This window comes from Onychomys torridus, chromosome 8 (genome assembly GCF_903995425.1).
Source record: "Onychomys torridus chromosome 8, mOncTor1.1, whole genome shotgun sequence".
NCBI lineage: Eukaryota > Metazoa > Chordata > Mammalia > Rodentia > Cricetidae > Onychomys > Onychomys torridus.
In genome coordinates, this window is record NC_050450.1 from 93,663,738 (window position 1) to 93,679,930 (window position 16,193).

At 35.5% G+C, this 16,193-nt stretch overlaps 1 protein-coding gene and 1 non-coding gene across 12 annotated transcripts in view; one reads left to right on the forward strand and one right to left on the reverse strand.

Moving 5' to 3' along the window:
* Tanc2 (tetratricopeptide repeat, ankyrin repeat and coiled-coil containing 2) overlaps positions 1-16,193 on the forward strand; it is a 332,046-nt gene that overhangs the window by 161,097 nt on the left and 154,756 nt on the right. For 7 of the 11 annotated variants that reach the window (XM_036197446.1, XM_036197448.1, XM_036197449.1 and 4 more), the window contains one exon: positions 3,775-3,885. The exons of the other annotated variants lie outside the window; for them this stretch is intronic. In XM_036197446.1, the coding sequence (XP_036053339.1) occupies positions 3,775-3,885 (111 nt within the window). The remainder of the gene's footprint in view (positions 1-3,774; positions 3,886-16,193) is intronic. 11 annotated transcript variants of the gene reach the window in all.
* LOC118590470 lies at positions 12,158-12,262 on the reverse strand. The gene has a single exon (XR_004945772.1). It is a non-coding gene; the product is annotated as a U6 spliceosomal RNA (small nuclear RNA).

The window sequence follows — 16,193 nt, forward strand, 5'->3', positions numbered from 1 at the left end:
GTTCTGCTACTGTGTTACTCTTCCTTTGCATGCTGTATCTTGAAATCTTTTTCCATAACTGTAGCCTTCACCATTTCATGTCTCAATAAATTATAGGTGAGCTGTCATTTCTAAGCATCATGCTAAGTATTTTTCATGATTAGAATTCACTGAGACTCAACAAAATTCTATGACTGAGAAAACTGAGGCTTTGTAAATAATCGATTTCTTACTAGTAAGTGCTAGAAATATGACCTAGACCTTACAAATGATTATGTTCCTTAAATCCATAAGCATTTTCTTCAACCTACATCCTCAAACTTAGATTTCCTCGTAGCATAAGAATCACGTTCCCAATGTTAGTTCATATTACTTCTCAAAGCAACACTTTCTTGTCATCACTTACTTCATGACAAAACACCTGATTGTAGTTTAATTTTACTCATCCAATCCAATCCGTTTTCATTTGTTTTATTTTTGGTTTTGATCAGGTAAACACTTGATGTTCAGTCCTCTTATGTATTATAATCCTGTTAGCTAGCATTTTTTTTCTTTTTTGCAAAGAAATCTATGTAAATTCAGGGCTTTCAAGAAATATATGCACTATCTTAGACTTATAATTTTATGTCCTTTATTTGACAGTGTTATAACTTTGGTCATCCTGTCTCTTCTGTGATTATGCTTCCTTTGTTTTGTTGACTTACAGATAACACTAGCTGTTAATTACTTAGATCTGATCATCATTACTATCTTACATAATAATTTAGCCAGACATAGCAGCACACACCTGACATCCCAGAGCTCTGATGACAGAGGCAGGAGGATCACTGCAAGTTCTAGGCCAGCCAGGGCTAGAAAATGAGACCTTGACTCAAACAAATCAATAATTTAACCCCCTTATTAGACAAATGAGGTAGTGATGAGGGTAGATAGTAAAATTCATTACATATCTACTAAATAAAGGTACAAAGAAAAACAAATGAAATACCCATTGTGAGCTTTAAAGATAGCCTCAATTCCAATTCCCTGAGAAGGGAAAACAAGTCAGACTGGCACTGAGCTCCACAGATCTGATTGATTACTCTGCTTGCTGGAGAAGTATATATTTTAGAGATAGGTTTCATTTTTTCTCTTCCATAACCAATGCAGATTCTGTGTATACCACTGTCCGCATTGCCTTTGTAGTCTTCGGGTATTTGCACTTTGCTGTATTCTCTAAGACCATGGTCTTTTCCCCTTGACTCCATGTCATAATTCTCAAACATGCTTCATTCCTCCCCTAAGTTCTTCTATTGTCCTCAGTTCCTTTCTTATATCTTTACCTTAAGGTGCTAGTCCTGTCTATTACTCAAAAACTTTATCATAAAACATACTCCTAGATTTTTTTTAATACTAAAAACTCCCTTGATCAAGAACCAGTGCTGTCTTTGTCAGAACTCAGCAGGAGTAATAATTATTCTAAAGCTAAGACTGTGATTTAATAAAAGCCTAGAGAAGGACTGAAGAGCTTGAAGAATAAAATTATCAGCTGAATAGATGGCTCAGCAGTTCAGAGTAATAAGCATCATCCCACAAATGCTTCTGACCCCAAAGCAACAGATCCAGTGCCCTTTTCTGGCCTCTGCCACATGCACAGGCACCCCCCCCATAAGTACATATGCACATATTAATTAATTAATTTCTCTTTATTAAGCAATGCTATATAAACCAAATGTCTTTATTTTTTAGTCAGTTGTGGATATAATAAGATTTGGGTGTTTCTTACTAATCATATGTATATAACTCCCAAGATCTTCATTTCTGACAATGATTTTTTTAAAAACATGCTTAAATATTACACTTGTAGTATAGGAGAAATTTTTGCTTTTCCAAAGTTTACTTTTGGATAAGAGCCATACTTTTTTTTTTTTTTTTTTTTTTTTTTTTTTGGTTTTTCGAGACAGGGTTTCTTTCTCTGTGTGTAGCTTTGTGCCTTTCCTGGAACTCACTCTGTAGTCCAGGCTGGCCTCAAACTCACAAAGATCCACCTGCCTCTGCCTCCCGAGTGCTGGGATTAAAGGCAAGCACCACCAATGCCCAGCAAGAGCCATGCTCTTAAGACTTAAGAGTTCCTGTGGAGGAAGTGACGGGCTTTATGTTGTGCTTTTAGCAGGTACTTATAGTTTGTGTACATACACTAAGATTTAAATTGTGATTTTGTTGTTTGTAAGTTTTGACATTTAAAAAATATCTTTAATTCTTTCATAATTGATAGTTTTTAATCCTCCAAAAATATTAAAGGAGGATTTTTGCCATTTTAATGACAAGTACTTTTTTTTTTTTTTTGAGCTGAGGATCGAACCCAGGGCCTTGTGCTTGCTAGGCAAGCACTCTACCACTGAGCTAAATCCCCAACCCAAGGACTTTTTATAGTGACTTTTTTATAGCATCTTTTAGAATTAACTTTGAATCCCTTGGAGAATCAGTAATGGATAAGGATTTTGAAGCATATGAAGAAACTTTTGAAAAACAGTAATGTGATTCTACATAGTCACATATCTTAAGGCACCTGTAGCTATGGGGCTAATGTATTCAAGTAAATTCCACATCCAACTGATCCTTTCGAGTGCTAGTGCTATGCTAAGCACTTTTAACTCATTATACTGTAATATAATTCAGTTTGAAAAATATCGAAGTAATCCACCTAATTTCAACTTTTTAAGATATTAAACTAATTTTTAAAAAGATGCTTAACTGAGCATTTAAATGTAAATCAGTAATGCATCTTAACATACACACACACACACACACACACACACACACACACACACACACACACCCCACTAAATAATATTTATATGCCCAGTTGGGCAAAGTGGTACACACCTCTAATCCAAGCATTTGGGAACCTGATTTCAGGGCTGGTATGGGATATATAAGACTCTGTCACAAAGATTTTGAATATGAATTTTCAGTAAGTACAACTTCAAGTTTATGGATATGCTAATATAATATTGAATGATTTTCATGGTATGCAATGTTACTATTCTGTAGGTTTCATGATTAAATTTGTAACTAAGACATATGTCTTTAGTATCAATGTCAAATTGGCATGGCCTACTTCATATTTTAGTATCCTAGCATTGTTGACTTCTTATAGTAAAGGCTGAACAGTTAAATGATTGATTTCCTTATTAAACTACATCAATATTTAATCACACTTTTAGTGTTTATCATGACTGGGTATCAGAGCAGTTCTTTTGGATAAATTAAACTTTTTGTTATAGTTGTGATTAAATCATAAAATTTTTTTCAGTATTTTCTTTAGTTAATATTCCTATTTTATGGCATAGAAAGCCAAGATAAGAAAGTTCTTTCTTTATAAAGAGAGGAAGTAACCAAAGGTAGTAGACAATTACAACTTATGCTTAGACTTTTGGATAGTAGACTTTAGCTTTTCCCATTTTCAGTGACTTTTAAACAAGACCCATCTCCTGTGTGAGGAATGCGGTTAATTTTTTTTCCGGCACAGAATCTAGGGTAACCTGACCTGAGTCTGACAGAGTGTGCCGTTCATTTGAGTGCTTCCATCTGTTGCTGCTGTCCCCTTACTCATGACCCTCTGTGTTTCTCTCTTTCCCTTCCCTTCCCCTCTGTTCCTTTTCCTTTTTCTCACCCCTCTTCGTTTCTACTTTCCTCTCTCTTTCCTTCTCTCTCTCTCTCTCTCTCTCCTCCCTCCTCTCCCTCCCTCTCTCCTCTCCTCCCTCCCTCCCTCTCTCTCTCTCTCTCTCTCTCTCTCTCTCTTTTTATCTTTAGCCCCTCTGAGGAAGGCAAAGTTTGTTGAGAGCCCACGAATTCCAGAGTCCGAGCTTGGCTCCCCAACACTCACTTCAGCTCAGAAACTGGACGTGGATGCATACTGCCCTGGTAAGCATGCATGCAGTGTCTGCTTTGAAAAAGGGAGGATTGCATCCGGCCCACCCAGCAGAGCAGTGCTTTGCATGTATACTACTCATAAAAATATGTTATTTTTTGCATCTTACTATCTATTCTCCTAAAAGAACATAGGTTTTTACTGTGTCTTGTTTTTTTATTGATGAGAATAAGTATTTAAAACAGTTTTAAAGATAAATTTCAAAATAAGTTTGGCAAATGAAATTCTCAGGAATATTTTTGTGATTTGAAATAATTGAAGACATGTTATTTTGGCCATGTGCAGACAGGAACATTAAAGATATGTGTAAGAATGTTCATTCAGTACTGTACCTTTTAAGCTTGACATGTGCCTAATGTGGATAGTTGCAGAAAACACTTTGGATATTAGAAACATTAAACTTGAATTAGATACCTGAGTTTGACTCCTTTTGGACACTCACTTTTACAGATAACCTCTTCTTGTGAATGGCCTGCAAACACATATGGACTTCACTAAAACCCTTCTTGTGTGGGAGCCAAACTGAGACAGGCTCATTATCAGTGCTTACATTCTTTCAGACTTCAGCGAGTTGCCTGGCAACATCCTTTACACACTCCTTAAAGTGACTCTATAGAATTATGTCAGAAACATTCACAGCTCTGGTTGAAAATGCAGATCAGAACAGTAGTAAAGAACCTTGAGATACTTGTTTTTAGGTCTTTTGTTTATTCCTGCTCATTAATTTGATGTTAAACCACTGTGGGGGAAAAAACCCACTACATATTTTCTCCACTTGGAATGAGAGGACAGAATGATTCTACTTCAAAATAGGTGTCATTTTCTGATCTGAAATGTCAGGTTTCTATATCTCTGAAGCCAGATAGGACAAGTTTATATAAAACAGTAGAGGAAAATTTGGGCCACACCCAGATTAGTAAAACATATTTGACTTTATGAATCCATTTTGAATATTGAAAGACCTTGGGGATTTTATTCTTAGACTGTTCTTTGTTAAGTCAGTAATAGTTTTGTATTAAAAACCAGTTTCTGTTTCCCAAAGCAACAAAAACTCTTTGAGTAGCACTGCATAGGTTCTTCGTCCCTTGTTGAGGTACACTTCATAGTAAATGGTATATTGTATGTTGCATTTATTTGTAAACTTTGGTGTTATAACACAAAATAAATGCTGAATTCTCTACTGATTTTCCTAAGTGCCCCCTACTGATACTCTTTCTACTCAATACTCTCTTTTTTTTCTTCCCCTCTCTTCTTCTCATCCTTTTTTACCCTCCTTCCCTTCCTCTTTCTGCTCCACTCCTTTGATCGGGGCTCTACTCTAGCCCAGGTTCTCATACAAGCTAGACAAACTCTGTACCACTCAACTATACTTCTAGCCCCCTCAGAAGCTTTTCCTTTTCTAGATTCACGAATCAGAATGACTGTCAGGGGAGCCTAATCTCCTTAGCACCTTATTAATTATATCACTAATCTAATGTAGCTGTTGTTCTGGTCATGAAGCAGAGGAGCTGTGACTTGGGAATGTCTATGCTAAATCACTCTGGGCAGTCCATGCAATGTGATTATTTATGCATATTTTCCACAAGCATGACTTCTTTGTTGGTAGAACCAAGCTTCAGTTAAGACTTTAGAACACCAGGAAGACTTAATGATGCCAGAATGCTTGTTACAATGCTTTGTAGGCTTTCCTTTTATAATCTGAAACAGATTTGTAGCATAGAAACTTTGTACTGATTTGTTCTTTTAGAATAATGTTTATACATCATCTCAAAATAAGTTTCTTTTGAGATGAGAATGTAACATGAGACTTGAAGATAGCATTATCTCTAGGTAGTATCAAGAATTAGCAATACACAAAATAAATTAACGAATACACATCAAACAAACTTGAGACTTACAGATGGCCACCCCAGAGTACAATGCATTGTCATGCTGACCCCATTGATTGGGAGGTTTCAGAAGCAACCTTGGATCTGAGATCTCCATGACCTTCTACCCTCCTATCCTTCCCTGTCTCTCTCTCCAGAAGCAGCACAGGGACAGGCTTTCTCTGAAGTTTTGCATTATCTGCCTAAAGAGGGACTCTCTGACAAAAGCAACTCAGTTATCAGTAGTCCTCTCCTAGGGAATCTCACTAGCCAATAAGAGTGACTGTCACGGAAAGGAGAATGAAGGTTGACACATGTCTGGTTGTCAACTAAACATTGTCACAGGGTTCCATTTATTCTTCTGAAAGTCTTTATCTTTTTAAAAAATAATTTACTGGCCCTAAATTGTCCACATCATCTCTCCTCTGTGAAGAGGGACTATAAGCATATTGATATTACTGGGCATTTTGGTACTTGGTTTTCTGCCTAGCATGCATGCAATACATTTGCCTTTTTTATTAGCCTGTCTACTGTAGCCTGTTTCATAGACTCAGTGATCAGAAATTTAGAGAATAGAAAGAAGAGGATTTTTTTTTTACTTTTACAAAACAAATATCAAATAAATGGGTTTTGTGATTTTTAATGTAAGATGTGATAACAAAACGGGGTATATGTTATTTTATATTTATATATAATAAAGCAGTTAACACTGATGCTCTTGTCCACCTATTTTACTCATTGCCTGTAGAATTTAGGGAATTGTTTCATAGAAGCAACAGTTGTAAACTAAGGTTAGAGCAGTGGTTCTCAAATCTTAACAGGTTTCAGAATTACCCGACCTTGCCCAAAATGCACATTGCTTAGGCCCACCCCTAGAGTTTCTGATTCAGTAAGTCTGAGGTAGATTGAATATTTGCATGTCTTAACAAATTCCCAGGTGATGGCAAAGCTGTTGGTAGATGTTTCATACTTTAAGAACTTTGAAAATCTGGTAGAATTCTGCGTTGAAACCGTCTGATCCTGGGCTTTTTTGGTTGGGAGACTTTTAATGACTGTTTCTATTTCCTTAGGGGTTATTGGTCTATTTAAATTGTTTATCTGGTCTTGATTTAATTTTGGTATGTGGTACCTATTCAGAAAATCATCTTATTTCTTTAAGACTTTCCAATTTTGTGGAGTACAGGTTTTTGAAGTATGACCTGATGATTCTCTGGATTTACTCATTGTCAGTTGTTCTATCTCCTTTTCCTCGTGCAGCCTTGAGGCAGGGGGAAGGGCTTGGACTTGCCTCTACTGGATGTGCCTCCCCATGGGAGGCCTTGCCTTTTTGTGGGTAGGAATGGGGTGGTTTGGGAGGGGGAGGCTAGGGGGGGCAAGAGGAGGGAAGAGGGGGAATCTTTGATTGGTGTGTAAAATGAATGAAAAAATTTTCTTAAAAAAAAAAAAAGCCAGTTGGTGTAAAGTCTCTTGTAGACTGCTTACAAATGGTGCAGTAACCAATGCTGAAAGCCTGTGAGGTTTATTGTATTTCACTTGACTTCTTGGGAGTAGTAATTGGCATTGTTTCTATACATTTTAAGTCAGAATAATAGATCTTGTATGTCTGAAATAAGGACATACATGTTTTTCTTGGTTTGTCCATCTGTACCTGGCATCTCTATACTTCTATATTTTCTATGTTGTTCTTCATGTGAAAGGAAATTCTGAATCAAGCAAGATTAAGCCATCAATGTTTAGTCTACAGTCTAAGGAAAGCTATTTTATGATGTAGCTGTTGATCCAAAATATTTGTCTAATAAATTGAGTGCTTCGGTCTATATAGCTCTAGAGTCTGTTATAATTTCTCAAATTAAAATTTTCATATCCATAAAATGTGTGAATATGTAAGAAATGGTATACTTTGGTTCTACCTTTGCAGCCATGGAAATAATTTATAATACCACCATAACTAAACTACCAGAGTAAAGGATACTTGAAGAACTAGGTTAGATAATTACTTCATAGTGGACAAGCTAAGACCTAGGGAGTGTAAGGGATTTGTCTAGTGTCATAAGCAAAATTTATTGCTTAGTTCTTGATGGCTGGTAGATACCATATAGTCCAGAAAGACATTGCCCTCTAACCCAGTTACCATATACATCCTTTAAGCATACCTTACTATTTATACATTAAAAAGGAGAATTTTCATTTTAATATGTGACGGGGTTGTAATTTATTTTTCTGAAAAGAGGTAACCAACTGATATCAATCATTTCAATTGAGCAATTCTCCAAGTAAGAAAGATTCACCCTGCACTTTATAGTTTGTCTGCTTATAGCATTCCTTATTATCTGTGTGATTTTTGAGTGAGTCACTTAACCTTTCTAAGCCTAAGTTTCTTCATCTATAAAAATGGATCTTAGATCAATACATCAAAGCATTTACCAGAATGGTTGGCTCACAATGAATGCTCATAAATGTTAATATATTATAGTGATAACCCTGAAATGTGACGTACAACTCTTAAGCAATTTCTAAACAATCAGAACTATTTAAAGTTTGGAGAGACAAACAGAGTTTGAATCATTTTTAATTAAATGAGTGACAGTATGTTTCAGTTCTGATTTCTCCCTCACTAGTCAATAAGCTCTGTAGCATGTTGAATAATATATCTGTGTCTCAATTTCCTATCATAGGAACATTATCTATAACATGACATTTCTGTAATTTTTAAAATTATATATATATGTGTGTATACACACACACACACACACACACACACACACACACACATATATATATATATTATATGGGTGTATATTCATAAAAATCTAGGAGAAAAACCAAACTATAACATTGCTAGCCCAAGAGGAAGGTGGTTGAGATTATTGGGAAATCAAGTATGATGGTGAGGTGATGCTAAAGTTAGATCTAGAGTGTGGCTGGGGTTACATGTCACATTAATGTCCTATTCTTGGGCCCCATGTATTAGTGAGTAAAAACACAGGTTTTAGAGTTAGACCTGGATTTAATATCTTTTTTGGGGGGGACAGGGGAGACAGGTACTGAGAATTAAACCAAGGGCTACATTGAGCTAAATCCTCAACCCTGATCTAGATTGAATTTCTGATTCCTCCACCTGCCAGCTGTGTAGTGTTTTAACTTTCATACATACAAAAGAAAAAAGAGTTTTTGAGTATACTACCATAATTCCAGTCCTCAGAAGGCTGAGGAAAGAGTATTACAAATTTGAAACTCATCTGGGTCAAACTGTGAATTTTGGCCTAGTCTAGCTTACATACTGAGATGTGCCTCAAAAACAGTAGGTCTAGACATACTCATTCTGAGACAGAAGGTAAAAAGACATCAGCCAAAGAAACCACTGGTTTCTTGGTGAATCACCCGAGCACAAGAAGAATCCAGCTCTGCAGGCTCCAGTTCATAGTAATTCCATTCTCTGAGTAACACCATCTGCCCAAGAAACTCTGTGGAAGGGTTTAGACTGAGAGTGAGTATCTCCACGAATGTGCCCCAGTTTCAACGGTTGTCAGTGTTTTCACTCGGACCCCATTTGTTCTTCGGCTTCTTAATTGTGGCCAAGAGAAGTAAGTGTGGAGTGGTGCCTAATGCCAGCTGCTCTGTGAGTCGGGAGGTGCCAGAGGCCATGATTTTGATCCCTGGTGGGCACTGATTTGCGCAACCAGGAGCTATTTTTGTAAGAACATGGAAAAGCTCCTGTACCTTTTCAACACTTGCTGGGAGTTACACGTTTTTTAGTATTCCTAAAAGGAGAACTTCAGGTGATCATTTAAGAACTAAGAAACGGAAATATAATCAGGTTTGCTTTGGTAGTTGGGTCAAGATAATGATTTTTTTTTTTTATACCTCTGTTAGAAAGAACACATAGATCCATTTACTATTAGCACAAAGAGGCGTCATATTTAAATAGATGAGAAATCAGTAGTAGATTTGTAATGAATGGATTGTGAAAATAATGTAGCATTGAATGAACATGCTAAGAGAATGCTGGGAATTAAAAAAGAAAAAAATGGGCATAATGTTTCATTTTTGTATGCAGCCATTATGTTAGCATACAGATTAGAGATTTAAATCATTTGCTATAGGTATTTGATTCTTAGGAGAATAATCATTATTTTCTCCAAAGGGTATTGCCTACTTGAAGCAGAAGGTACTTTTTGCAGGTGGTGTATACCTGCTGAGTAAAGAATTGATTGGTATCTTCAAAAGTAAAGGCTCATAGAATGTCTTCCGAAATATTCACTAGCTTTTTTTACAACAGCTTATTCTTTTTGCTTGTTTTGTATTTATCACAGAATTTAATTTGCTGTGATTTAAGTTGCATTTTATTTCTCCCATGGTTATAGGAATGGTGCCCATATTTCATAAGTGTGTATCTAACACCTATCACAGTGCTGGACATCTGAAGTTCTCAGTAGAAAAATGTTTTTAAATTATTAAGTATTTTTCCTATATTGTCTAACATGAGATAACTCCAGTGCATCCTGCTAAAGAAAAAAAAAATGATCACAGGAGCAGATATGGTGATGCATCCTTGTTATCCAGCACTTGGAAGGCTGAAACAAGAGGCTTGATGAGACTTTGAGAACAACCTGGGCTATATTAAAAGACCCTGTTTCAAACAACCAAATACTTGCTAATCACGTATTTATTTTTTAATCATGTATTTTAACATAATAATGCAATTTTTAGAAACATGAGCTCTTGAACCAGACAGCCTGTATTTAAAAAATTAACAGTTGCTTAACTGACACTGAGTCCCAAGCAAGCAAAATCTTCATCTTTGCGGATTTTTCTACCTGTGAAATAGTATATTATAAAGATTAAATGATTTAATATATTTTATGCACATAGGAATTCATCAGGTAGTAGTGGTTTAATAAACATTAGGGTTATTGCTTTTAACACTACTGGTAATGTGGTGTTGATTAAAAATAATCATCTTTTTATAAAAACATTAAAATATTTTGTATTAAGTCCGATTTTATTATAGAATTTGGTATTTGTATTGAATTGGAAACAAGCAGAATTTTTACCTGAAAATTATTCTCTCTATTCCTTTTCCTTAAGTCTACTGTTAAATATCAAAGTCATTGAAATATTAATTTCAGATATGACTTCTTCCAAAGTTCTTTTCCATCTTCCTTCCACTCTCCTGAAACAATTTTATTAATTTCTTCTCTATGCTTTTTCGTAAATTAGTTCTCATATACATCGGCCTCTCTCTAGACTTAAACTGTTGCTCGCCATAATCACTAGAAAAGTATGGGAAGAGAAGTTGGTAAAGTTGTTTGTGATTTGTTATTGCAAGAGTATTGAATGTGTTTGATACCCAGTGGGAAAAATGTACCCAAACACATTATTTTTAATTTTTGAGAGAGGAAGAATCACCTTTTGTATCATACTTCCCTGAAGGTTGGGGAGAGGGTAAGATCCAGAATACAACTGAAGAAGTTTCATTTCAAGTAGTACTGTGATTTAAATGTGTCTCTCTAAAGTTCATCCAAACTTACTAAATGAGTCATTTCCTAGCACCCTAATGGTCTGTTTTAATCATAACACATTTTGTATGTAATTTCCCTTTAAGTCTTTAAAACAAGACCTTTAAATGGAACATCTAGACTTGTTAGGTATTAAGTTTGTTGATATTTAATTAATATTCTTCATTTGAACAATTTAAATAGCTAATAAAGTTTGAAATATACATAAAAATGAAATCCATTTTCATAAGTTTCACTTCTTTCTTCAGAAAAAATTGTTTCATTCTGAAAGTCAGTGTCCTATGTCCTTAATTCATTGTTTGTAATTTTTTAATTAAGATGCAACATAAATATAGAAAGTGTCTGAATGTAATTTTTTTGTCCTGAAATCTTGTGAAGTGAATACACTCCTATATATCAGGTGCTAGCAGACTGGAGATAGAGAACCTTATCTATTCTTACACTTGTATTCAGACACTTTCCTCATGCCTCCTCCATGCCCTTACTCATCTCTAGCATCTTTTGTTTCACTGCCTTTTTAGCTTATATAAATAAAATCCTTTAGTGTGTATTCTTAATACTATGCAAGATGTTTTTATTGCTCTTCTTTCATTTTCCATTATTGATGATTGAGTTCAGATTTTGTGACAATTCTGTGACTGCCTGTTAAATGTCATTTTTTAAAATTTTCCTAATAAGATGCAAAAATGTGGGTGTTGAATGCTAAAATTTTAAGTTATATTTATTTAATGGGAAGTGCATGCATAGCAGGGATATGGAAGTCATTAATTTTTGTTTGATTTTTCTCATTTATTTGAGGTGCAGGGATTTATTTTCTGGATACAGGCCTCTGATGGTTATATGAATTGCAATTATTGTTTTTAAATCTGATGTCATTTAAAAACATAGAGCACTTCTTGAGTTTATGTGTCATCCTTGCACACGGGCCATGAATATCTTCTCTGAATCATTAAATTTTAGTGTTATGTGCTGCCAAATTGCAGATATCTTTAGCCACTCTGTAGCTTATCTTCTCTCCATTTACTAGTGTCTTATTAATAAACTTTACTTTGCCAAATTTTCTTTTTGTTGATTTTTTGTATATTAAGAAATTTGGGGGGGCTGGAGAGATGACTCAGAAGTTAAGAACACTTACTACTCTTGCAGAAGACCCAGGTCAGTTCCCAGTACCCTCATCAGGCATCTCCCAAGCATCTGTCACTCCATTTACTGAGAATCCAAAACCCTCTGGATTCCACAGGTACCTGCTCCTATGTGCACATGTGAGGGGGACCCTGCAGGTGTCAGTGCAGGCAGTGATCTGCAAAGAGATGAGAATGAAAACCCTGTTCAGATTGACTTTGACTTTGGGGAGTCCAACGTCAGCTAGTTAACTGTCTGAGTTTTCAAACACAGTACAATTTGGGAAAAGTTTCCAGGCAACAGTCATTCCCAGTCCAGATGCACAGTGAAGCTTAAGGTATGACCACATAGAACTCCTTTACAAAGTCCATGTGACCGTGAGGGTGGGTTCTATAGCTAAAAGGCCTGGAATCTAATGTGGTCTCCGACCAAGATAGCATAGAGGTCAGCAGGCCATAAAATATATGTGTTGTTATGATTGCTGAGATTAAAATACTATAAACAGTATGCCTGCTACTAAGTTACTTGTTTTACAGTGCTGGAGACCAAACACGGGCTCTTGGACATGGTGGGCAAATGCTCTATCACTATACACACTCTCACCATTTCATATTTCAGCATTCATTAGTTACACCATTTCCTTCCAGCAGTGCACTAAATCATGATAATTAGAAGCCTGGATTTTGGAGTAAGGGAGTCTGAGTAAAAATCCTAGTTTGGGTGTGTATTGCTTGTGTGACTTTGAACTGATTATACTCCATATGCCTCAGTCTAATCTTTATGTAAAGTTATAGTAATAATACCTACTTCATAAAGTTATAAAGATTAAGTAAGGTAAGCAGGATGTGGGAGTACATGGCAGTAATTCCAACACTCAAGAGGCTGAGGCAGGAAAATCATGAGTTCAAGGCCAGCTTGTGCTGTATAGTGAGACCCTATCTCAGAACACAACAAAATGAAGTTTCCTACACCTATTATGATTGAAACAACCTGCTCTGTTTTAAGCCACTGAGATTATAGGGTTATTTGTTTGACAAGGAAGTAGATGAGGGAAGATAAGGCAAGAGCACTACTGTCTTCTTACAATCAGAAGATAGTGTCACATTCTTCATTAAGAAAGAAGTTGATCCAGGTAGAGTGATATGCCTACTGTTCCAGCATTCAGGAGGCTGAGACAGAAGGGTATAAATAAGGTCAAGTTCAACTTGGGCTATGGAGGAAAATACTGCCTAAAAATAATTTTTAATGATTAAGTTGATCTTTGTAAAGTGTTTAGAATATCAACTTGTATATAAGTATTGTTTCACTACACAATCATATAGTGATCCTTTGTTTCCCATATTGATTATAGCCTTTTCTCTTTAGTGTTTTATAAATGCTAGGAAGACCCAGCATTAAAATTAATGTTTAGAAAATATTTGGTAAGTATAGCTTTTTAGGAGAAAATGAAATGGAGCCCTTGAATATCTAGAGACCTAGAATTTATTATAAAAATTGAGAGTTAATTTAACATATAGCAGAGAAAAGGCATTGTTTGTGAGCTGAAGGAAAGCCGTCTATTGTTTTATTTAATCAATAAATAACAAGCTTCAGTGATTTGAGGGTATAATACTACATAACCACATATTTATAGTATATAAATAATTCTGCCTATTTTTTCTGTTCTTGTTGCAAAGAAATTTATGGTACCCATTAAAAGGAAAATAGATCCTTTGGCATGAATTCAGTGATAATTCTGTGTAAACTTTTCCACAGACAGAACTTTAGTTTAGTACTAATATACAAAAATATACCTGCATCCCTTGTCTGATGGTCCTATTTGTGACCTTAGGAGGGAATTCAAGGTAAATGGGAAACTGAATGTTAAAAATCAAAACCTTTCTTAGCATTTGAAGTATTTAAATGTTTAATGCAGATTATCATAAACTATAAAAACCTTTTGTGTCTTGGTGACACTATAGCTAAAGCTTGCTGGGGTAAGAAGATATAAAAAGCATTCTAAAATACTCTAGGATCTGTGTATGACTTCTTACAAAATGAGAGTAAGCACATCTGAACTTAAAACGTGGAAAATACTGATTTATGTCCATGTAAATGTATCATGGAAAAACTTCTCCATATCACATTTGTGGTGGTTTATTTTGAGCTTCCTGGCTCAGTTTTCAATGATTTAAAAAAAAAAAAAATCTTAGGAATGAGTAGTTGGAGGTTGCAGAGTTGGCGGGGAGGTGGCAGCAGACAACACTAAGTTTGGGAAAGATAATTCTTATAGTTGGCAGCCATTGAAATGCCAATCTATCTAGAAGAGAAACTCAAAAATCTAACTGTATGGAAAGAATGTAACATTCTTTAAGCAAGAGGGCTAAAATGAATGTCAGAGATTGGGAATTTTAAGGTTCTAAATTTCAGGGCAAAAATGAACCATAGTTTCCTTTTGAAGTGATAGAAATATTCTAAAATTGGTTGTGGTGATAGTGATGTAATTTTATGAAAAAACTGAAAGCCACTGCATCAACTATTCACTGGGGTAAAATTTGAATTCTGTCTCAGTCGGGGCAGGTGGATGAAGTGGTGGTGACTAAGACACCTTAGCTTAGAGTAGGAGTACAACCAACATGAGGACATTTGTGTACAGGGTCACCATAGGTAGCAGTGAAATGTGGTACATGACTAAGAAGAATAGAGGCCTACTTTGTTAATAGTGTAGGAAGAGAATTGTATCTTATGGACTAATCATAAAGTATTGAGTTAGAATTAGAGATGTCTCTGAGAACTCTGTGTGTGTGTGTGTGTGTGTGTGTGTGTGTGTGTGTGTGTGTGTGTGTGTAGGTTTACAAACAAAAATGGAAATAATTTATGTGTACATACATTTGCACATATATGTATATACAAATACTACTTTGCAATTATATGTATCTATGAATACTACCTGACTATTCACTGAGCAGGTCTTGGAGGAAGTGATTCCCAGTAACAATTGACACACCTGTTATAGCTGTTGTTGTTCTAAATACCTTTTTTCTCTAAGAAGAACAAAGGCTTCTGAAGAGATTGTTTAATTCATTAGCTGAGACAGGGAAAATACCAGATAAGCCTGAAAAATCATGTGCCATAGAGCTGTGTCTAAAACATGGCAAGAATATGTTAAAAGGCCCTAAAAGCCAAATTAAAGGAGCTTGCTTACCTTAGTTAAATCTAAAACAGTTTAAACTAAATCAACACTGATAGTAACCAATTATAGCCCACCACATAAGATAGGAATCAGTGAAATGGATGGGTGGATGGATGTGTAGAAAAAAGTCACTATTTGAAAACAATGGCAGTAATTAATCCAACCAGGAAACATTAATACTTAAAATAGGAAAAATTCATTGAAGAGTCAGACAAGGATCTAGTTATACACCACTGTTCATACTTACTGTTCACTGTAGCTAAAAGCTGAAAACTATCCAGATGCACAACAACAGATGAATGAATACTATTCTATTAAAAGGGAATGACATTCTGATGCATGTTAAAACACTAAGAACATAATGAATTCATTATGCTAACTGATAAGCCAGACTCCAAAGATTAAAATACTGTGTGATTCTATTTACACAGGGTGCTTAGATTAGGCAACTTCACAAGGGAAGAAAGTAGACTAGCAGTCACTAGGAGCTGGTGAGAGGAGGAGGTCAAGGAAAATCAGTTTAATACAGTTTAATAGGACTGTATTTCTTAGGGACAATGAAAAGTTCTAAAAGTGGATAGTGACTGTGGTTACACAACATTGTATATGTACTTAATGTC